Source organism: Oxyura jamaicensis, chromosome 5 (genome assembly GCF_011077185.1).
Source record: "Oxyura jamaicensis isolate SHBP4307 breed ruddy duck chromosome 5, BPBGC_Ojam_1.0, whole genome shotgun sequence".
Classification (NCBI taxonomy): Eukaryota; Metazoa; Chordata; class Aves; order Anseriformes; family Anatidae; genus Oxyura; species Oxyura jamaicensis.
In genome coordinates this window covers 6,477,366-6,500,755 of record NC_048897.1, presented here as the reverse complement: position 1 = coordinate 6,500,755, position 23,390 = coordinate 6,477,366, and the positions used below count along the sequence as shown (strand labels likewise).

At 46.7% G+C, this 23,390-nt stretch overlaps 1 protein-coding gene across 2 annotated transcripts in view; it reads right to left on the bottom strand.

Annotated features, from left to right (window-relative positions):
- Positions 1–23,184, bottom strand: part of SLC1A2 (solute carrier family 1 member 2) — an 86,549-nt gene extending 63,365 nt beyond the window's left edge. For both annotated transcript variants that reach the window (XM_035329146.1, XM_035329145.1), the window contains exon 1: positions 22,700–23,184. In XM_035329146.1, coding sequence (XP_035185037.1) covers positions 22,700–22,716 — 17 coding nt within the window. In that variant the 5' untranslated portion in view covers positions 22,717–23,184. The remainder of the gene's footprint in view (positions 1–22,699) is intronic.
- Between the last annotated feature and the right edge of the window lie 206 nt (positions 23,185–23,390).

Genomic DNA, 23,390 nt, shown 5'->3' with positions numbered 1-23,390 from the left:
GTAACCTTGCAGGGACTGCTTATGAGCAGGCATTGCAAAATCAGCCTTGAACTCTTCTGCCCCTAGCTTTGATAATGCTCCTTTCCTTTCCATTTTGGGGAGGGAAGGAAGGCGTACAAGCACAAGAAACCACAAGAAACCCGTTTTTTGGTGAAATGATGTACACTTAGATGTACTATTCATTTGAGATGTTTATTGAATTCCTGGACAATGGAATGCCTTGTAAATGCAAGCAAATGTCTCTAGAAATATTTGAATAAATCTTATAAATGAGGCTCCAGCTGTAACATTTTGCCCTTTTTCAGGCAAGAATCTGAGACCTTATATCCCCTGGCCAACAGCCCTGAGACCTCTGCAGGAGAAATCAGCCGAGAGCGGCAGGGCCCAGCACCACTGACCACAGAGATGACCGGGCTGCCTGCAGGACAGAGGAAAAGATGCAGATGTCAGGCAAGGGTGGAAAATAGCAAAAAGCAGCATTGCTTCTGCTACGATCAGAACTCCTGGGGTATGTGGTAATTCTCTATTTTTATCTCAGTCAGGAAGAGATGATTGTGTCCAAATCAGCACACTGAGCACATCTGAGACCTGGGCCTTTCCCATTCAACAGCACACAGTTGCATTAGCCAGCCTCCAGGAGGTCTGTTACATCCCACCCTTGGGGGATGAATGGTAATCAACAGAGCAAGTAAAAAAATACGTATTATTCCCAAGCCATGAGGATTTTCCTGAAGGTTTACTGTTTTTTTTTTTTTCCCTTTTTTTTTTTTTTTTGTTCCCATCTGATTTGTAACGCTTCCGTTTTCAGTCACAGGGAAGAGGGAGTTGCCTTGAATATTCCTGATTCATGATTCTACCCAAGCTTTCTGAATAGCTAAAACATCTGCCAAGCACAATCCCCCTGCTAACATTATAGCCCCGTGCACTCCCCACAGGCCCAGCCTCTTCATTTCATCCCTGCTGTCTGGATGTTTTCAGTGGATTCCATTTCAGGATCACTCCTTGGCTGTAGTACACAGACTTACCATTGACTGCACTCTGCACAGGGAAGGGATATTTCCTTTCCTGCTAAAAGGCGGCTTTTGGACTGTGGTGCAGAACGCACAGTGATGAAGATGGGAGAAAAGCATGTCCAGAAAGAACCTGGTGGAAGCTTTCAAAACCAGAGCACAACAGGATCCCCCTGTAGAAAAAGGAGGGCTGGGTGTTTTTTATTTCCATTAGTGCCTTTGGACCTCTCTCCTCTCCAAGAAAGCTCAAAACCAGGTATCTAGTAGGTCATCTGGGCACTCCCCAGATAAAGCAGGCTGTGTGCCTGGTGATAAACTGGAGTGATTTGTCCAGTCTGCTCATTAAAGTTTTAAGGAATTTATCTTCCATTACTTCCCCTGAGAATCTGTGCAGTAGTCTAATGAATCTTGCCATTAATGCATAAATACATGCATACATTTGGATTTTTTCAGTAAATTCAAGCTCATTTTCCCCTTGTTTATTTTCATCTGAATATTCCTAATTATATCTCATGAGGACCAAGCAAATTAATTTCCTTCTTTTCTTGATGATACCAACAGTTAACTCAAGCAGCAGCAGTGCACCTCAGCTCAGTGCCCAGCAGAAGAATGTCCTCACACACACACGTGCAACTTCCTTACAATTTCACCCAAAATCACTGCTTCTCCTTCCCATGGCAATAAAAGTAAAGGCTGGCTGTGATTTTCCCTCTGGTTACAGTGGCCTAGTACAGAAAACTTTCTTCTAACAAAAACCTGACAGAAAGCAAGAATCAGTGCTTTGAACTTCAAGTTTCCCCAAGAAGCCTGCTGTGCTGCCACTCATCTGAGGTCAGTTGCTTGGCCCGACCTGCTCCCAGCTTCTCTGACTGATTGAAGTCCACCATTCCCTCTGAAATGGGATCACACATTTACTTCTACAAAGCTGCACAGAAGCATGATCTGAGCTGGAACAGCTGGTAAAAAAAAAATAATACTAATAATTTAAAAAAAAAAAAAAAAAAAAAAGCTGCCTACTCTTCATTTTATTGCTTTTCCCAGAAATGATAAATGCACCTGCCAGGTGTCTCAGCAAAGCAAGGCAGCTTACAGCTCTGATTTCCTGGTTTTATCTTTTTTCCCAAGGACTCATTAAGGGCCTGTGATGGACAGCCAGGCAGATGCAGCTCATGTCTGCTTGGCTAATGAGGTTATAGTACCTGCCCTAGACCATCAGCTTTGTATTTCAAACCCTGCACACAAAACCTGCCTTTGGCCTCAATCCTGCATATCAAAGCCTAGCTGGAGTGTGAAGAGAGGATGAGAAGAGCAGTGGAAAAATCAGCATTAATAAAGATAACTATTATCAGCATGCAGTTAACACCTGGGTATACCAGCCATCCCAGCAGGGAGAGTTGGGGTTGGAAGGAGGAGACCCCCACTGACTACACCACAGCAAGCTCTGAATTCATCCCAAAGTCACAAGTCCCTACTCCCAATGAACGAAGGTGGAGATACACACAGCACCGTACTCCAGTTACCGATTTTTGAAAGAAAAGACTGTCTCCAGCCAGAAACAGCAGCCCAGTGAAAGACTCGCATAGCTCCGTTTCCAGAGCTAACACAGACACTCGCCTAGCTGGGACAGCCCAGTTTGGAGACACATTACCTCGAGGTGGGAGAATCTGTGACGTGACTGATACCCACTTGAGTATCTAGTTATTTCAGCAAATGAGTGTAGGATCACATTTCTCCAGTATTTTCGAGAATAACTACGTCTACCAGATTTCCTCCGTAGCGTATTTGTTAAGAAAACTAATTGAACGTTCATGAGAAGTGTGATAAGGAGGACCATATTTTAAGTAGTTTCAAAGCAGTAATGTAAGATCCTACAAGAGCAGTTACTCAGAACCCTTTCAAAAAGTAAACAACCTGTTAACCGGTTTTGTAAGCCTGAAGGAGTTGTCTGACCCTTACCAGAATAGCTGCCATCTTTGGCAATATTAACACAGAGAAGTACACATTGCTCTTGATATTAATGTTGGACAAGGGTCTGCCCTCAAGTCATGCCACCAGCGTGTTTCATTTCCATGCGATCTGCCCTCTTATCCTCATGGCGCTTTTCATACTACACCCTAGGAAGAACTTCCAAGAAATTTTGCAAAAGAAAATATTTGAAATATATTTTGGGGGAGTATCCAAGCAAGGAAATCCTTCACTAAAATTCTTAATAAAAAAGAGCAGAACCGGAACTTCACAGCTCATCAATTTAGCTATCATTTTCTTAGAAAATTAAACACACCACTCTTTCCTTAATTGTGCATTAGTTGGAAAAAAAGTTTGTTGATTACTGAATGCATAAAAAACCTTAAAATCTTCCGCAATATTTTTACAACCATGCTATTTCTGTAGAGAAAAGCTGTACGGAAAAAATAGCAAGCAACATACACATTTTTTTCCTCAGTTTTGACTTTTATAGCTACCACCCAGATTCTAATTTAAAATAGTAATATATTAAATGTCAGGAGGCCTTTTCTATATAAAATTTATAACAAGTGAGTTTGGGATTCCAATTTTGAAGCTCAGAGGAAAAGATTCCCCTTTAAACACAACCTATTGTGCCTGTCAGTTAATGGTTAAATGAACTGCTAGAGCTGCTTAAAGCTTGAGAGTAGATGACAAAGCTCCAGGAAAAATATATAAAGAAAAGGAAAAAAATCTTCTGGCTTACATATTGCACTGTGAACTCCCAGAGCTACAGAAGTCCTGCAGTATTTTCATAATAAAACACGATACCACGGTGCACAGCCATAAGGAATAGGATTTTCAATTTTCTGCTGCTGAAAAGCATTAATAATTTACTCCTGAACGACAGCATTAGGTTGCCATAGCAATGCCTAAGATCTCTATTCATAAAAACATACTTGGGCTTCTTTGAACACAAACGATGCGTGTCTTGACAAAGGGTAGATGTGTCTACATGAAAGGTGATGGCTGCCCCATAAAACACGCAGTCTGCGACTGACTGAACGATGTATTGTCCCTGTAAATTTCAGGCAAGTGGAAGGTCAAACCTCTGCTGATGCAAATTGACAGACCCGCACTGAAGTCAGCAGAGTGATGACCAGCGAACACGAGCAGAAAATATAGCTCACTGTCTGCAAGGTCTCCTGGCTGAGGGGAAGTCACAATAAATATTTTTCATTTCCATTTTCTTTCTCGCTGCACTGGGGAATAGTTGGCCATACTATAAGGGGATCTGTTTGCCCTAACAGACCTCTGGTTTTGTGTGCCCATGCACACACACAGCTGCCATCAACAGCGTTGTATCGGCCCTGGTCTGCGCCCTCTGGCCATGAAAGTCCACACCACATTTCTGCACGGCTCCTTCAGCTCCAAGTAAGTCCGGAGGAGCGGTGTCAGATACACAGGTGACTTCAGAAGGAGGGTCTTGGAGCTTGGGCTGTTTTTTACCAGCACGAAGCCGTGATTATTATTAGCAACACATAATTCACCGTTGCGTGAGCTGCACACATGTATGCAGCCTTGCTTGCCCAGCAGGGCCACTCCTGCATGACGGATGTAGCAACAGCACTGTGTAATACCACAGGGAGTTTTATTTTGGGAGAGGCAGAGCGAGTTTTACGTAGCAGAGGGTGTTGGTGTTGCAGGATGCCCAGGGGAGGGGAGCTGGGCTCACCTCTGGACCCCGGCCAGCCCGGCTCGGCTGTGACCAGAGGCGCAACCGCTAACGGCAGCCCTGTGATGGATGTGGAGCAAGTGATGTCGGTTCCTAGGGAGCAGGCCCACAAACCACGAACACATTACTTGTGGTAGACTCAGCGGGGAGAAGCCAGAGGATAAATTGCCTGCTGGGACAGGATTCGCTCCCTGCAAGAGACGGGATGAGATTTTTCAAGCACACACAGATGTGTGGGTGGGTGTTGGGAGGCCTCTGCAAGGCCATACTGAGGCGGCGCTGAGGCCTTCCTACCCATGGACAAAAACCGACTGAAATCTGTTCTGGGCTGCTCTTTCAGCTCCCTTCATCAGCACGGAGTTCACTCTGACCTACAGTAGGCAAAGAGCATGCTAATATGAAGTAAAACCATCACTAATTATGGTTCAGATTAAAAACAAAGGAAAGGAAAAATAATTTCAGAGAAACTACATATGACTAAGCTCTGAAAGGCAAATGAAGAGGGAAAGAGATGCTCGGTATGCACGTATTTGGGATGAGCTCTGAGTAAGGTGGCAGTGAGAAGAGGTTAAGAGGTGACAAAGTTCATTCTATTCTTTTATGTCATGCTGGAACAGGAGTGTCCACATTAACAGCACAGTAAGAATGGTATTAAGAACTGTATCTAATTCTCAACAAAGGGTTTTATTTCCCTTGAGAAAGGGTGCTGTTGGAGGGCTGGTCATTCAGTTCAGGTTCTTGCCTGGAGACGTGGTGGAGCTCAGATCCCAGCCCTGCAATAACTGTGCTCTTCCTGCTTATCCAGGGAAGTGACTTTGGGGTCAGCCTGCAGCCTGGCTGACGCACCATGGCACTGACTTCCCATGCCTGAATGGCACACAGCATGCAGAAACAAACTCCCTCTGCTTGGGCTGACCAGCAGGGTTAGCACAATCCCATACACAGCTGACAGACAAGGTGTGCTAGCTCACTGATACTGCACGCACATAGATCCCCTGGACCGGAGCTGCCTTGCATCCCTCCAGCCCAGAGCACACCAGCAACATCTGCATCTTGAGCCAAGCCATATGAAAAGGCAGTAACGACATTACAGTTCTCCTAAATCCATTTCCAACCAAGCCCGGCTCTTTCTGTAGCTCAAGTGTCCACCTGCATGTCCCCCATCTGAGTTTTTCCAGTACATTACTCCAAAGCCAGATAGAGCAGCATTAAGCAAATGCTCAGGGAGGAGCAGAGATGGATACTTTTCTACTTCTTTAAAAAATGTTATTAGCTGTTTTTGATGATATGAACCACCACTCCCTTTCTCTTCCGCTTTGGGGAGCCCCAGAAGAAAATCACAGCTGTAAGGTTAAAAGTATGTCATGATGTGTATTACGAAGCAGAACCGAGTGTTGTGAATTCTATTTTTTTAACACAGCACATCTTTGCTGTCCATCCGCTGGCAGAATTGAATTCCAGATTTGTATTTTTCTATGGCAGGAAAAAATGTGACTCCACGACTGCTGCTTGGAAATGGCATTGTCAGTGTATTCTTAAACAGTTTCATTAGCCTATTTATGGCATTTCATAAAACTTACCATCTGTGAGCACTTCCCTGACAGCCTCATTAGGGAAGTGTCTACTTGGCTTGCTTAGGTTTTCCCAAGCCATCTTTATTTAGTGCTAATTACACCCTCCCATGCAGCCCTGTTGCGTCCTTGCAGTGACTTATTACGGGGTGGCAGCGCTCGCTGCCAACAAAAGGCCTTAAGATGGGAGAACCGGGAATTTGTCTGCACTTCACACGAGTGTTTGTGAGCTCTTCCTGCTATTGTGTCCATGCCATCACATGCCACTTGTGTCCACGAGTGTCCCACGGCCGGGGGGAAGCAGCTCCAGGCTCCCATCCTGCTTCACTCACACCCACAGCATGAGGTTACACCACAGAGGGAACAAGGCAAAGCCTGCAACAAGCAAAGGCCTGTTGCTCTGACACAGCTGAATTACATTTCTAAGATAAGTAACCATGAGTCAAATTTGTTTTGAGCATAAAATCCAGCGGTTTTATTAGCTGCCAGGCTCAAACTTGCAGAGTGCCTGGTGTGCTACCAACTGGTAGTCAGCAAGGAGCAGAGGCAAAGTCAATTCTTCAACCCCATCTCCTGGCTTGGCCAGGTGGTAGGACTCACAGCACGGCCACAGAAAAGGAAGCTTGCAAAAAATGTGGTGGATAGAAAAAGATGTGACTTTTAGGACAGCAAAACCTTTCCAACTCTGGGAACCTACTGTGGTGCAGGCAAAGTTACGAATATACACCGTGCTGCCTATTCTATGCTTTCAAGGTAGAGGCAGGTACCCCACGTTTGCTTTGGGGCAAGTCTACCTGCAGGAGGAATGAACAGAGTAGCTAGCACACTGCCAATTAGCTAAATATCTTGCTTCACAGAAAGCAGGCCCATACATTTCCAGACCAAGTGTAAGCATGTTTGTGAGTAGCTGCAAAGGACTCCCAAATAAAGACTTTCAGAGCAACAGAAAATCTAGCAAAGCACCAGGATGAATGCATGAGGCATATCACGTATCCCATGGAAGTCCACACTCAGGCAAAGACCAACACACTCCACTGTCGATGCTGTCAGCCACAGAGGTAACAATCGCACTGAGAAAAGACTAAGCCTGAAATAAAGATTTCCTTTATTTTAACTGAGGAGAAACACTTGTTAGAATATGGGCAAATAGAAGGGACAGTCTGTACTGACAAACCCAAACAAGCTATGCATAGTTGGCCAGGAAAGCTGCAATTAAAGCTGTACCACCTTCCTCACATTCTTTTGTAATTAACTTGAATTCATTCGTGCAATGAGTAAGCATTAAAAAAGTGACAAATGGGCAAAATACCTACCTTTCACCTATTAAAAAAGTATTTGTACAGTGCTGTGAAAATCCTCCAATGCACATCTTTCCCCTGCTTCCTTTACAACAAAAAATCAGATCATGAATGAATCCCAACAGCTATCAAGTCAGATTCTTGTTCACCTGACTAACCATTGCCACTGGACTGAATAAAAAATGTGGTGAGAAAATCTGAGATTATTTCCACTGTTTATCAGCAGAGATTTATAGTCCAAACAGGATAGAGTGGGTAGGCAGAACTGTTAAATCCTACTTTGGTCTGTTCAAAAAAATGATAGTGAAAAATTGTCAGGTTTAAGGTACACTAGAATGCATGTGAGACTTCTGTACGGACAAACCTGTGGGACACTGCATATGAAGACTGCAGCCCACAAGAATGTGGCTCTCTGCACTCACAGATGCTGAGAAGATGCACGCTCGCAAGAGAGAGACTGCTTCCTGAGCCTGCCAGGGACTGTCAAGGAGCAGAGCATCTAGGGTCTCCAGTATGAGCTTCATCCATACTGGCACTGAAGAAGGTGTAGAAAATTTCCACTTGGGATGTGGACCAGAGAATACAAAATAAATGGGGAAAAAAAAAAAAAAAAAAGCACTTAACAGAAGTGTTACTTAGGTGGATGTCACTAGGGGCAAATAGGAAGTAGACCGTGAAGCGTTAACTTCTAATTTTTCATGTTCCCACATGAAAACACCTAACGTATGATTCCACTGACCTGGAAGGATGTGTTTTAAACAAAACTTACACATTGCTCTAAGATCTTCATATAGCACATAGACTCGTGCATTGATCTGAAAGCCATTGGAACATATTTCAGTGGTGTCACTGATATGGAATCTAGATAGAAATCCAAAGCAGTAACTGCTGTGACCAGCGTGGAACAATGAGAACAAGGGGCCTCTCTCCCTGCTGGGGAAGTCATTGGTCATGGTCTTCTGCTGAGCTGTTGGTTGATTTTTTTGATGTGGATTTTTTATATGAAATCAGAATTAGTATTATCCAACAAAACAGCCAAGTTAACTTACCATAATTGCTTTTATAGTGGGCATTTACAGTAATTTTTCTAACTACCCACAAACCAAATGATAGCTGTGCCACCTCTGCTTTAGTGTTTTGCAGTAAATCAAATAGGGCAATTTAAAATTATGCCATGTTTGTCAGTTATGTCCTAGAGACAGATGGCAACTTCACCACTTGGACATACGAGTGACTGCGTGTTAGCATGTATTTCCTAGCGTATGTGTCTATATGTAAAAATGTCTTCCCTGGCTCATCAGATGTGTGAATGTATTCTTTAAACATGGAACACCCTCAACTCAACAATTGTTTATGGATGTCAAGAAAACACACTATTCCATTCTTCTTTTGTGTTTTGTCATGAAAAAAATGGACTACTGGGATGTTATCTTGCTTACCTAATTGCTTATTCAACCAGTAGACTCATTTTTTTTCCTGTCTCCTGCTATTCTGTCCTGCTAGGCAGAATCTGAAGTTATGTCAAGAGAGAAAATGCATGAGGAAGAACCATGAGAAACATGACTCATTACACCCAAAAGTGTTAAAGAAACCACAGGATTCAGACAGGTTGTGACTTTCCATTTCCTGAGTATTCTTTTGTAGGAGTCCATAAAACAAACAGTGAGTGGCAGGTTTGTGAATAGTGATATGCTGGTCATCTGCCAAGAAGGATCTTTCCATTCCGGCCTTCGGTGCACAGCTGGCACTGGTCTATTTCCTGTCACTGGGCAATGTCCTATCTCTCCTTCAGGTATGCATTTTCTGGTGCCTAAAAGCCTAATTTTACAAATCAGCCACTGTTAATAAATGCATCTGTTCCACAACAGTGCCAGAAACAGAAGTTCTGAGAAACGTGGTCTGACTATAAAAATAAATAAGTTGTTGTCAGGTTTTCAGATATTTTAAGCTTCATGGAAAAAAAATAAAAATAAAAAATAAAAGAGAGAGAGAAAGAGAGAAAGCAAAAGTGGAACCTAAGCTTTCTCAAGCAATTCAATAAATCTGAAAACAACCCAGTATTTTCTTTTTGCAAGAACGAGGAAGCCACTGCAGGTCCACACAAAGTAAATTCAACCCCTCATCTGGCCTCCTTCTGCTCTGGTCAGGCAGCAAAGGGACAACCAACTTCACCTGGGATGAAAAGTGGGGAAAATAGAGAGTTTTGTGTTACCTGACTGGCTACAGAGACAGGACAACTTAACTGAGTTCTGTCCAGTCATAGATCCTACGTGACAGCGAGCATACCTTGGTTCTCCATCTATAAAGATGAGAACGCATTATTTCCAAGCTGTCTCTGATTCCTCTGTTTAGACAAGAAGATAAATTAGAAGACATTTATCTTTCAGTACATATTTTAGCCCCAAAAGGCGCCTCTTAGGCATTCTGGTACCACAGGATTACTAATACACGGCTTGGAAAAACACCACCTCCTTGTGGCCACTCTCGATATGCCACGGGTGAGAAGAGAGGATGCCAAAACTATCCTTTTTCTTGCGTATAAATAGCAGGGAAACTGGGTGGAAGTTAAAATCCTCCTTCCCTTTCCTTTCTCTACCCCTTCAAAATAATGAAGAAACAGCATATGACAGCTACCATGATTTCCTTATGGTGTCTAAAATTACGGAAATACTTCACTTGGAGGATGATACATCGTCACTGCTGACCCCAGGGTAATTGCAAAGCATGAACACGCAGGTACAAGATGGGAATTAATTTGTCCCCCTCCTTTCCAGCCCCCAGACTCGAGGCTGAGTCTGACCTCCTGGCTTAGTTGCTCTTGTAGCTCCCGTTTGCTGTGCCTGACCAATTCACATCCCATTCTGACTGGTCCCTGTCATCAGCTCCTGACCAGCTTTCAAACAATGACTTTCTATGTTTGGTCACACACTGTCATTACACCAATTTGTCTAGGAGTCTGTGAATGAACCAGTTTCATGCACAGGCTGAAGAGCATGATATACAGCGGTGTGCTTTGGAAAATCAGTCATACAGATCAAAGCATATGAAATCTGGATCAAGTGCTACAGACACAGGGGAAAATCTCACTGACGTAATATTATTGTTCCTCATATTTTTACTGTTATGGGCTACATATGCTGGCTCCACAAGACGTTCTGGGGGCAGCCTGAAGCTCAAAATGCATAGGAATAAAGATCTTGGCATTCAAGGCTTTCTATGACTACATCCTAGCCATTCCCTTGTGACAGGAAAATGCATTCTTTTCTCCTGATATAGACAGCACATCCAGATGAACTAACCCCACTGCTGTTCTAATCAGAAGCGTTTCTCTGTAGGCTGGTGAATAGGCTAACACCTACAAACCGAGTTGGTTTCAGGCTCCACCTTACTCCTACTCTCACTGAGAGGTCAAAGCGTGGTTAACTGGTAAACGTGGTTAAAAATCAGAGGCAGAATGGTGGCTTTTTTATATACAAAAAGGTTGCAGAGCACGAGGGGGCCCTGGCAGGATCCAGCAACCTGCAGGAGGCCGGCAGCTCCCGAGGGGATGGGACACGGGCGCCTGACGGGAGGGCAGCGGGTGGGTCTCCGGGGGGCACCGGGTCCGGGCACAGCGCCCGCCGCACAGCCTCGCCCGGCCCCCCCGGCCGCCAGCGCTGCCCTCGGCCGCCCCCTGTCGGGACGCGGCCGTGCGGCTCCGGAACACCCGGCCCGGCCGCGGGGGAGCTGGGGGCGGCCCCTCATCCCCCAGGGTTTAAGCTCAGCCCCCGAGGGCCGAGGTGCTCTGGTGTCGGTCAGGAGCCCGGAGGGGGAATGACCCCGGCCGCCTTCCGCCGTGGGGCAGCGCCACCGCCCGCCTTACGTCCCCTAAAATGGCGGGCGAGGGACTCGGACTTGTTTTTCGCTTCCTGTCCTAGATAGCTGCGATATAAATAGCAGCCAGGTGTTAATTAGTTCCCATATGCACGCCTGGGTGCGAGTGCCATGTGTTTTATCCACGTGTACTTGTAGAGACAAACCTTTTCTCTGCTGCTATAGGAAGAGCAGTTCTTACACGGCTAAGGGGGCAGATGCTTAATTAAAGAGACTGCTTTCTGCCTCGAGCGAAGCATACTACGACCGTAGTAAACTCGGAAGGCTGTGCTTCTGCCACTGGAAGGGACCTGGAGCCCTCAGCACTCTTGCCGTGACCTGGCAGAGGACACCACATCTGCAACAGACCGTGGGCCATGCCTGGCCGCAGCCTGTGCTCCACGTGCTGCTCAGGGGCGGCTCACGTACCCCAGCATCTCCACAGGCCACAGCGGTGGCTCAGTGCCATGGCCACAGCAGTGGCAGCGCTGCCTGCACGCACGGTGGCCTCTCAGTACAAGGACACCGAGGCCATGGAGCATGGCCCGAGAAGGGCTACAAAGCCTGGAGCACAAGCCCTGTGAGGAGCAGCTGAGGGAACTGGGGTTGTTTAGTCTGGAGAAGAGGAGGCTCAGGGGAGACCTAAGTGCTCTCTACGACTACTGAAAGGAAGAGGTGAGGAGCTGGGGGTCAGCCTCTTCTCACAGATAACTAGTGATAGGACAAGAAGAAATGGCCTCAAGTTGAGCCAGGGGAGGTTTAGGTTGGAAATGAGGAGACATTTCTTCTCAGAAAGAGCAGTCAGGCATTGGAACAGGTTGCCCAGGGAAGTGGTGGCGTCACCGTCCCTGGGGGTGTTCAAGGAAAGGTTGGACCTGGTGCATAGGGACATGGTCTAGTGGGCAAGATTGGTAGTAGGGGGATGGTTAGACCAGATGATCATGAAGATCTTTTCCAACCTTAATGATTTGGTGATTGTATTTTATGATTCTATGTGTGCACCCAGCAGGTCACAGGAGGCCACCAGCAACTTGCCCAGCAGGGAGCACTTACCTGAGGCGTCTCAGTAACCAGCTAAGGGCAAACCTACACTAGCAATTTAGTCTGAACTAGGAGTGAGCTTCTGGAGTGAATTTCCTGATGGTTCCCACCTACTGCACTGTGGCTCGCATCGCAGAACTGTGCTGGGGCAGATGCACTGAATTGGGTCTGGGTGCAGTTACACCAGGAAATGCACTCTGGTAGCACACCAGCGGCACTCCACACACTAACCACCCTAGTGTGGACTTAACCAGGACCAACTGTTCCTGTTGGGCTGAACTACTTATTCATGTAGGCATAGCCAATCTCATGAAAGCTCAGGGACATGGAAGTAGTGTACAGAGTATGGGATGGTGTGCCAGCAGTCTATGGCATCACGGCCACATCCAAGAACTGATAGGAAGGCACTGCATGGAGACAGCTGTATGCTGTTTATTTGCAGTATACAGAAATGCAGAATAGATAAGGTTGGAAAGGAGCTCTGGAGACCCTCCAATACACTCTGATATTCCCAGATAAGTGTTACATATGTGCTGGCATTTTTATAGATTAAGGAAACCAGTCTTAGATGGCTGGTAGTGAATAATCACAAGAGCTGGCCGTAATTTTCATACTTGTGAGGACAGAATGTCGACCTTTCTTCCTTGACTAAGAAGCCTGTTGAGAAACAGGCTTTCAGGCCTGTTATGGACCTGACCTAGGGCATGAAAGGTAACCATGTCTTCCTCCGTGCTAGCCCAGGACATCAATACTAGCTCTCTGCCGCACTCAAGCTAATTAGCCTGGCTAAGAGGCAGTCATTAGCCTGGATACAGTGCTGGGCTAATGCAGTTACACCACCTTCAGTATCAAAACTGTTCCCCGATAGTGTTGCTCCTCCAGGTTGGAAAGATGTACCTGAGGCAACAGTCAACATCTCTAGGAGGGTGCTGCATGAGAACCACTTGCGCAAAGACTCTCCCACGGGAGTAGGAATGAACAAGTTCACATGCAGCATGTGCCAGACACCCCCTGCCAACGGTGGTAGTACGTCAGAAGCTAAGCCATGCGCATGACTTGTTTACCTGTGATCTCTGTTGCAGTCCTCATGAGAGAGCAAATCTCTAAGATCCAAAGTGAATTACAGGAGAAACGTGCAATGAGTGGTTGGAAAGGCAAACACCAGGGGTTCCTGCCTCAGGGGAGACAAAGCCCATGGGCCTGGAAGCCACATGGTATGTCTTGAGGGGGCCACAGATAAATCAGAGGTGCAGTCACTTGCAGGTTTGAAGAAGCACAGCTTTTTCAGCAGGGCTAAGAGAGACTAACCTGATTCACACAGAAATGTGAACTAGCAGGTGATGTACTTATCGCTCCCCTTAGACCTGCTTACTGGTCTTCCCTGGGACAGATGTACAGATGTAAGTAGAAAAAGATGGGTTCCTGGATGGTGCTCCAGGACCCTGACTTCGGTAACGAAAGCTGCATCCTGCCCACCCAGCAGAGACAAGCAGGTCAAAGCAGGCAGCCCCTGTGCTGGTTACCTGCATTGCGGCTACCAGCATCAACAACCAACGCTGCAAACCCGCAGCTGTGAAAATCAGCACCGCAAATACACTAACATGCGATTGACACATTAAAGGTTCAAAACGTCCTGGCAATTTTGGAAGCAAAACCAGTGAACCAGCTGAAGCCAGAATCAGATATACCTTTGTATGCTGCCAGAGAAAAAGGAACCTTTCACTCCAAACTAAACAGAATAGTACTGAAGCACCGAGACCTGGCCAAACTTCTCCTCAGCTGGCTGCCTTCACAGGGAACTTAGGTGAACCTTCAGTGGCTACTGACCAGCACAGAGAAGTATTATTAAAAAAGACAAAACAGAATGCATGAAGGACTAAAAATAAAAGAATGACAACAGAAATGGATGAAAGTATAGGAATTAGCCCAAATTCTAACGGTAAAAGAGAAAGTCAAAAGTTGCTGTGGAAATGTATGCAAGAGGTGGAATCGAAGCACATCAATATGACAGAAACAGCAGCAAAGTCTGTTAAATAAAAATCTTGCAGAAAGGAGATGGTATCTGAAATGGAGTGATGAAGCATAAAATAAACACACAACTCTATACATATATAAATTTAAGTGCCTAAAGTAATAAACCACTGTTTTACTCATGTTGAAAAAATAGTAAGAAAGGGTACAGAGAAGAAAGCAGCCTGGAAAAATTGATTTTTGACTTGGTGGTTATATTTATATATATATATAAAGGAAAAGATCAGTTGCAGTCACACTTAACAGCATATGTTTTGAGTTTGTCCGTGAAAATTTAAAAGAAAAGAAAAAAAAGAAAAAAAAAAAAAAGAGTGCAAATATTGTTTTGGTCAACCCAAAATGTTTCCTTAATATACAGTGGTGTGTTTTCCTTTGTACTGGAGTCTCCCACCATTTCGTTTTAGTCTTCCTGTTTTTATTCCATTTTTTCCAACTGGAAAATAGGTGTGAAATAGAAATTTTGAAAGCTCGAACATTTCAAAAGCTGAAACTGAGCATTTGTATTTGAAAAGTAAAAATTAAACACTTTTAATTTTTAAATTCCTTCTCCACCTTCTTTTCTTTAAAACACTACAATGAATTTGATTTCTTGGGTATTTCAGTGAACCTGAACTACTGCATTTTCATGAATTTCCCACTGTTCTCCTAAGGACGCCTGTAATTAGCAGGAGTGTTTCTTAATGCTTTTATGCTTTGGTTCTTTTTTTGACCTTCCTTTTAAGGGTCCCCAATTTGGAATTGCTTAATACAAGATCAAATATATTCTATATAAAAATTATAAAATATGATCTTTGAACCTAGTCTGTTATCTTTCCCAAGCACTGAGACATATACTGCAGCTAATTGTCTTAAAGCTTTAAGTACACTGAGAGGTTTTGAAATTAATATAGAAGTAGGATTAAATATATAAAAGCACACTCATTTTTATTGCTCTCATGCCTGTAGAAACAGCATTTTAACTTAAAGGGCTGGAGGCTAAAAGTGTCAGATACTGTACTGACTTGGCAAAAGCGGAGTTTTCATTAGCAGATGGACAATAGCAGAGATGATGGATTTGACAGACCCATCCAGTGTTTTTAAGAACTCATATACTTAATTGTTCTAAATAGCAGGTATTGCAACACATCGGGCCGGGGAAGGGAATTAAATCTCACGGAAAATGAGAAAGCATTAAATGAGAAGGCACCAAAGATGAAGGCGCACTTGCTAGCGCTGCGCCTTCTCTCCGCGCTCCTCCTGTACCCAGCCTCGGCGTTCGCACCGCTGCGTGTGCCGGGAAAGACCCAGCACATGCCCAACGGGGCCGGACCTGCGCCTCCCACAAAGCGTGGGGGGCTCGCACAGAGGGTCGGTGCTCTTCACAAGGTGCCCTCGACTGACAGCCCGGGGTTCCTGCGCACCTTCTGACAGGGGGGCAGCCTGCAGACTGGGAAGGGCTCCTGCACAACGTGACCGGCTGCACCCTAATGACGCCACCCTACGCTACCCAAAAGGCTTTACCCGGAGCTTTCTTCAAATTGTTGCTTGAGGTAAAAACAACCGTCGTTTGGAGACCCCACAGGCTTGGCCCTCACACATACGCACCGCAGTAACCTGACCTGAGCAATGTGGGAAATCCTGGCAGGTTCACACCCAAACATATTTGAGGCCCCATTGAAAGATTATCAATGCATTGGGCACGGTGGTTTAAAAGCAGTATTTGCACTTTTGAGGGAACAGCGTTTGCTCCTACCGCCTATGCACTTACTTTGTCCATGCCTCACCTCTTACAAAAGCACTCGTTTTACTGATCAGCTTTATATTCTCACTTCCTCCTGCGTGGTCCAACTAAGGAAGTTGTTGAAACTTGAATGCCTGTGCATGCCAGAAGAAGAAACAAAAGCAGTACTAGCTATTTTATGTCTTCTAAAAATGTCCTTTATTATTATCCTTTATTATCTATGTCATGAAGTATAAGCTATAAAGTACATTATTTCACAACTTAAGCCAAGGAACAGATGATTCATGGATCAAAACTAGCACTATCAATGTCAAATTGGGAAAGCAGGCACTGAAAAATCTGAGGTCTCCAATGTGATCTTAAAATCTCTGATTGTCAGGAATGCTGAGGTGGCTATTTCCAGTAATGGCACTTCACAACATATCAGACTTTCCAGGTGGGCTTTCCCTACCTACTGAATGTAGGCATTCAGTGACTGCTGGTCAAGGTCACGACTGGAAGGAACGGATATCTATGCAGGGGGAGCAGAACAGAGGTTTTACGACAGTAGTTTTTTAACTGAAAAAATCTGACCCTTTAAATACTGCTCACAGATTTAGTTGTCAGTATTCTTGGTTAGGACAGACTGTAGATCAAGGGGAAATGCCAAGAACAAGAACAAAATTAAATGCAGTAACTTGTTAGTATATAAATACAGAACTGCTTCATCAGGTGAATTCTTAGGGTGTTGTACATAAACATCTTAGCATATGTTCATGGCAAGGGTGTGTGCACGTATTTATTCATTTCATGAAACACTACGGTAAGCCAAGACTGTTGAAACTTTATCCATTTTTTTAAGGAGCAGGTATCTATACAGCCTTTGATTATCTAATCCAATTCCCTAATGTGCTTTTTTTTTTTTTTTTCAAAAAATTTAGAATGAATAAGCACTATAGACTTCTTAAGAAGCATTTCAATATTTGTGCCTTTACATAAGTGTCTGGGTTCCTACAAAAACTGGGTTAATGTCTAGATGATGACTTCTTTTTGAAAGTATAGCTCAAGGCCAAACTGAAGGTTGGGGTCACGAGAACTATCATGTCATCAGATTAATTTTAAGGAACGTGTGTTATCTTCTACAGAGCCTCATTCTATTTCATCAATATCGATGAGAGATTTGCAATCGACAACAGCGAAATGAGGTCAGAGCCACAGCTGATATGTCTAATTAATAGGCTACATCCACTCCATCTGTCCCACAAAATGTCTGAGAGACTATAGGGTAAAATATCTCCATCCTGAGTTGGTACTGTTCAAAATCTGCTTAAAAATAACAGGGAGAGCACTTGGAGGATTTCATCCTCTGAAGTATCTAAACATTTGTGCCAGCACATTTCACCAAGTTTCCATTTAGAGGAGTTTTGTGGGTAAATTACAGAGTAAAACTTCAGATGACAAGAAATCTGTGGGTGTGCTTGTGTACATATTGTGGCAGATCCTGAAGACCCACTAGTTCTTCTGACTCACTAAGGTGTGTCTCATTGTCCCCAGGCTAGGTGTATAATATATGTTGGCAATCTCCCTTTTGGGCTTTGTCTTGACGATGCAGCAAATGGCTTTAGGGCTTCTACTCCAAGATCCAAAACCACTACAGCCACATGACTAAAACACTAATCCAGCGTAATAAATTCATTCTTAAGGATCAAATTTGTTCAAAAACTGTTGACAGGTTAACTCACATCCACAGGGCTTGATGCTGGGTAAGGTACTTACTATTTATGCCTCCCATGTTAACTTTATCTTGAAATGACTAACAATCATCTTTCCACAGCTAGTGAAAAACCTTTGTAAGTTTCATGCAATATACTGTGGCTAATTTTAGAGAACTCAGATCATATGCCCCTCCCTGATCTGGACCAAATTCACGTTGCTTTGTGATCAGGTAGCGCAGACAGATTCTATTTCTGCCTGTGGAACTGCAACTTCAGAGGCAGTGAAACCTGGGATAAAGGGAGAGCATCTGTAGAGGAATGTAGGAGTAGTCGGGCTGGGAGAGGAAGAAAAGCCCACAGCTGGTCTGCTGTTTGTCTGTTAGCTGAGGTAACAATAACGGCAAACAAAGACAGGGATCTCTGTAGCTGACATGCAGCGTATTTGCTCCTCCAGACGGAATGGGAGCTCTGCCCCCATGCCAATCCGTGTAACATAAACACCACTTGTATGAAGTGTACATGAAATTGTGAAGCTATTACAACTATTGCACTAATCAGATCACAATGCTAAGCAATTACCCAGACACTTCTGTATTTCCAAACATCCCGATGTTTCAGCATGTTGTTCCACTTCACCGGATTTGCTTAGTAGCGAGGCGCATACACACGCAGACACACGCTTGCCGGGTACCTGTGCCCCACATGCCCATAAAGGTAGCATCTCTGCTATTTATGCCAACCCGCCCCGGGGACTGTTTGGGGGCACTTAGACCTACTGCAGTGGAAGAGGCCACATCTGTATCATTGCCCTCTCCAAAACGCGGCGGTGGCATCCCAGCTGGCCCAGGCTGGCTGGGAGCCGGGGGTGCGCTACCTGCGCGCAGAGGGCTGAGCTCCAGCGCTCGGACACCTGCTCTGCCTCTCCTCAACTTCTGCTCTAGATGCAGTGACAGTGTCTCCTAGTGGCTGCATTCTTAAAGGAGCTGATCCAAACCCAAACTTCACACCTGGAACTCCCACGCTTTGAAAGCACGCAAAATACAAACGTGTCACTGGGTTTTGAGAGTATTAAAAGAGCATCACTCAAGGAGGTAAAAACCAAGTAATTTGAACACTCCAGGTTTAATATCTGAGTTACAAAGTCACTGGCTTATTTAAGATTTAAAACCTCTCTCTAGATACACAGGTGTAATTTAAAAAACTGCAGCAAAGCATTGCATTATTTCCCTTTTGAAGCAGTAACACTGGAGAGAGCAATGAGAGCCACAACAAACCCGGGCGAGGCAAGGCGTTCAGGCCTTTGCTCAAGGGTCTGGAGACAAGCATGGGAACCAACTGGGTCAGAGGCAATCTCATCTAACCTTTAGGTCCCCTCAGACCCTGTAAAAGCAAAAGAAAGGCTTAAATGCTCTACCATCTTAAAGCAGAAAGTCAGTCTCCATAGGTTCAACGTAGCACATACTGAGCACTATGCCAGACACCCCAGGCGTGACCTGATGTCGCTGGGTCTCTGAACCATGCTAAGGACTCGGGACAGGCGACCCTGGCACAGACCAGAAGGCCACATCTGTGAGCATCCTTTCTGCAGTCACAGCCAGCAGAAGAGTTTTAGATGGAGAGCATAAAAACAAGCAACCCCGAGCAGTACATTGATAACTGCTTCCAGCTCTTCCTTCCCAGACTCACTATTGTCAGTTTCCAGCACCAGCTAAGCACCAAAAATCCACCTTGGTAATGAGATCGGAATCGGGGGATTTTGTGAAAAGAAGACTTGACAGTCAAGATACCAGCCAGTGTATTCTTCAGCCTGCGGAAGCTGCAGTAGCTGAAACCGTAGCACGGTGGACACAGGGACCACCTGGGTCTGATTCTGCCATGCTGCATGGGGGACATTTCCTTTTTTTCATTTTAAACTGATTGAAATTTTCTGTTGTCCACAGTTTCCTTTCTTGGAACAGAAAGTTTTGGGCAGCAAATTTCCATACATGGATCACTTTACCCAACTTAAACATTGGAAGAAAAAAAAAAAAAAAAAAAAAGACTGGAAGGGTGCAGACAAGGAAAGCTTTTGTAGCAAATCCTGGCTCTAAGACTATTTTTAACAACATAATAGAGTTTTTTCTTCCTCTGTGTATACCTGGGGTCCTTATTTTTTTGCCAAATACCTTATCATACTCCTGACACCCCCAGTTTGGAGATTTTATGTAAACTTGCCTGTTAAAGGAGAGACTGCACGCTGTGAAAATGACCTTGGTTGCTCATTTTCACATATCACGACAAAATGATGACTTTGTATACTACAAACCTCAACTACCGTGTCTATCTGAACATCACAAGAGCCACCAGACATTAAACTGGAGTGCAGGCAGTCCGTCCCCACCTCCAAGCAGGAGTTTCTCCATGTACCTGCGTGTGCCTCAGACACTGCTCTGCTGGCAGCAGCGGGTGCTTTCTGCTACCTGTCTTTCTTCCCCTGTGCTGGTGCACGCGGAAAGCCTTTCTTGAACAAAGTCTGCCTGGTCCAGAATTCGTTTTCCCTGTTGATCCTTACAGTGCTCGGGTTTGCTGACCTTTATGCCAGAGTGTGAAGCTGATCCCTCTCCTCAGCTTCTTACCTGAGGGGAGGGAAAGACGGCAGTTCAGTTTTGGAAGAGGTTCTCAGTGGCAAAACGGGACCGACAACTGAAATGCTTTCCACTCCGCTTGTTTTCCACACCTACCTCAGCTATCACTGAGCATCAGTAGAAACACAGCAAATAAGCAGTTTCAGCTTGTCTTTGTCTAGGTGAGTTTCCTAAAAAGATTGAAAGCAAAGCCTAAACTTTCTCTCTTCTCACCCTGACAATTTAGCTCCGTCCAATATGGAAAACAAAACCAAACTTCTATCAAAGCCCTTCTGTGTGTGGCACTTACATGCTTTATAGCCCACCTGCTCAGGTGGCTTCTCAGAAAAGCGCCCCTCTTTCTGCACAGATCTAGGCCCCCTGGAGTGGACAAATCCCTGTGCTGCAGCCACCTCTCATCACGTCTCTTCCGATTAAAGCCTTGCACAGCAGATCTCCCCTTGCCCCAGCAGCCTGAGACAGGCGGACACCCCTACACCTCCCTGTTCGGGAAGGGGAATGCTTTATGTGCAAGCAGTATTTCTAAACACTTGTAGCAGAAGTCTCAAGTCAGCACTAACTGAGAGTTATGACCCTCACGGTGGAAAGCAAAATGCTCCGTTACGGTAGGAGGTAAAGGACATCATCCTGGCTAACTGCTGTGGTCCCTGATCCAGCCCTTCTGCACCTGGATCACCTCCGTATGGAAGGAAAGGAGGCCCTCTGTGCCTGAGCAGTGCTCTAATAATTTATTTTTTTTACAGTTGGACCAGATGATCTTGGAGGTCTTTTCCAACCTTAAGGACTCTGTGACTCTAAGTAAGCAGAGCACTCCGAGGAGAGCAGAAGTCGGGGCAGTCCGAGGAAACAGAAGGAACAGAGGACACGGAGCTGCGACCATACGGGCGCAGGTGGTTTCCTGCATCTCCGAGCCTCTTCCCTGTGGCTCCAAGCATTTGTTGACAGTATCTAGCTGGGTGATTTCATTGTTAAAGGGAATGCTACAGGGCAGATTAAACTGCTGAGCAGCTACCAGTAGAGGAATGTACAAATCTGGAGTAGAGATTCCTAGCGACAGCAAGACAAAACAGCGAGTCAGTGACTCTATGAGGTAGAAGAGCCCCATGGACCTGCCCTCTGTCAGCCTTGGGGACTGTCTTTTTCCTAAAGCAACCGAAGCGAACACTTCCTAGCCTTCCCCTCAGCCCAGGCCAACTGTCCGTGGGTCCTTTTGCGGTCCCAGTGACGTGCACACACCTGTGTGCACACCCCCCCGGCCATGTGCTAGGTTATTTAAAGCAGCTCAGCAAGTCTCCCGGCCCAAGACGCAGCAGCAGTATCAACAGAGCTTCCTTTCGCACTCTGTCCTCAGAGAGTCCCATCCAGAGCAGATCACGCTGATACAACCTGACAACAGCCAGGGATAAAGGGGAGGCTCACACCACGCGCAGCCTAATGCCAGCTACTATTAGACGAGGGCAAGCAGAGATCAAGGAAACCTTTTCTTTTCTTGCACGCTGCCAGCCAGTCTGCAAAGAAGCAAGCCCCCGGCCCCACGGGAGCAGCTGATCCTCGCCGTCCCTCCAGGGGCAGGGGACAGGTCTCCTTCAGGGGGGACAGGGCAGGGGACAGGTCTCCTTCAGGGGGACGTGGCGGGACTGGGACCGGGCTGGCTTGCCTCAAAGCCTCTTGTGTAACCCTTCGCCCTTCCCGGCACTTCCCTCGCTAGCGCTGCGTTTGGCACAAACCTGCAAAATTGCAAAACTCCTCCAGAAGTTGGATTTGCTTGTTGCCTTTTTAAGAGGCGGGCAGGGGGGGGCAGCTCCCCATGTCATTTTGCAGTATAGGTTATTGTTACTGCTGTTATTATTTCAGGAGGCGGCTCCCCTCTCTGATTTAACCGTACTGCTCTCCCCGCAGGCAGCTTTCCAGCAGGTGCTTCGAGCCTGACGTGCCCTCCAGGGGTTAAGTAAAGAAGCGACGGGAAGGAAAACAAAACCTTCCCAGCGGCTCGTGGCTGAAACCCCTTTCTTTCCCCCCCCCCACCCCCACCCCCCTCCCTCGGTTCGCCCGCTCCTCGCTGCGGGGCCGGGCGGGGCAGGCCGAGGCACGAAGCAGACCGCACGAAGCCGGTACCGGGGCACGGCTCGGGAACCCTCTCGCCCCCCTTTCCCCCCCAGCAGACCCGGGGCCCCCTCACCCGTCCGCCGACGCCATGGTCCCGGCAGCCCCCGGCTCCTCAGCGCCCCGCGGGACGGCTCCGGGCAGCGGGCGCTGCGCTCCCTCCGGGCGGCCCTCGGCAGCGTCCGGGACGGGGCGAGCGGCTCCTTGTAATCCTCGGGGATCCGCCGGGCGGGGATCCCCCGCCCCGCCGCCGCCCGCCCGCCGAGGGGGGCTCCGCGCCCCGGCTCCGCGCCCCGGGGCCGCCCAGCAGAGGCCGGCGGGGCGAGGGGCTGCGGGCACCTGGCGGGGGCCGGGCGGGGTGCTCCGGCCGCGGTGGGTGTGAGCGTGTGCGTGAGTGTGGGAGAGCCGGGGTGACTTCACAGCGGCATGGTGCTGGCTGAGGCTGGATTGGAAGGCTTTAGCCTCCGCGCCGTGGATTTGCAGTCTATCCCTCTCTATTTTAGGCTCGGGCTGACATCACCGCCGCCGTGCCTCCCGCAAATCCCCCCAACCTCTCCTTTAAAGCGGGAGAGAAAGGCAAGGGGGAGGGGGCAGCGAGCCCCCCGCAGGGGGAGGACCGGCGGCCGCCGCCGCCCGCTACCTGCCCCGCTCCGCACCGCGGGGGGGACGGGAAGGAGCCGCCCCCCGCCCGCGGCCCCGCGCCCCTCACGGCCCGGCCCGCTCCCCGCTCCCCGCGGCCCAGCCGCCCGCCCGAGCCCAGCGCCCGG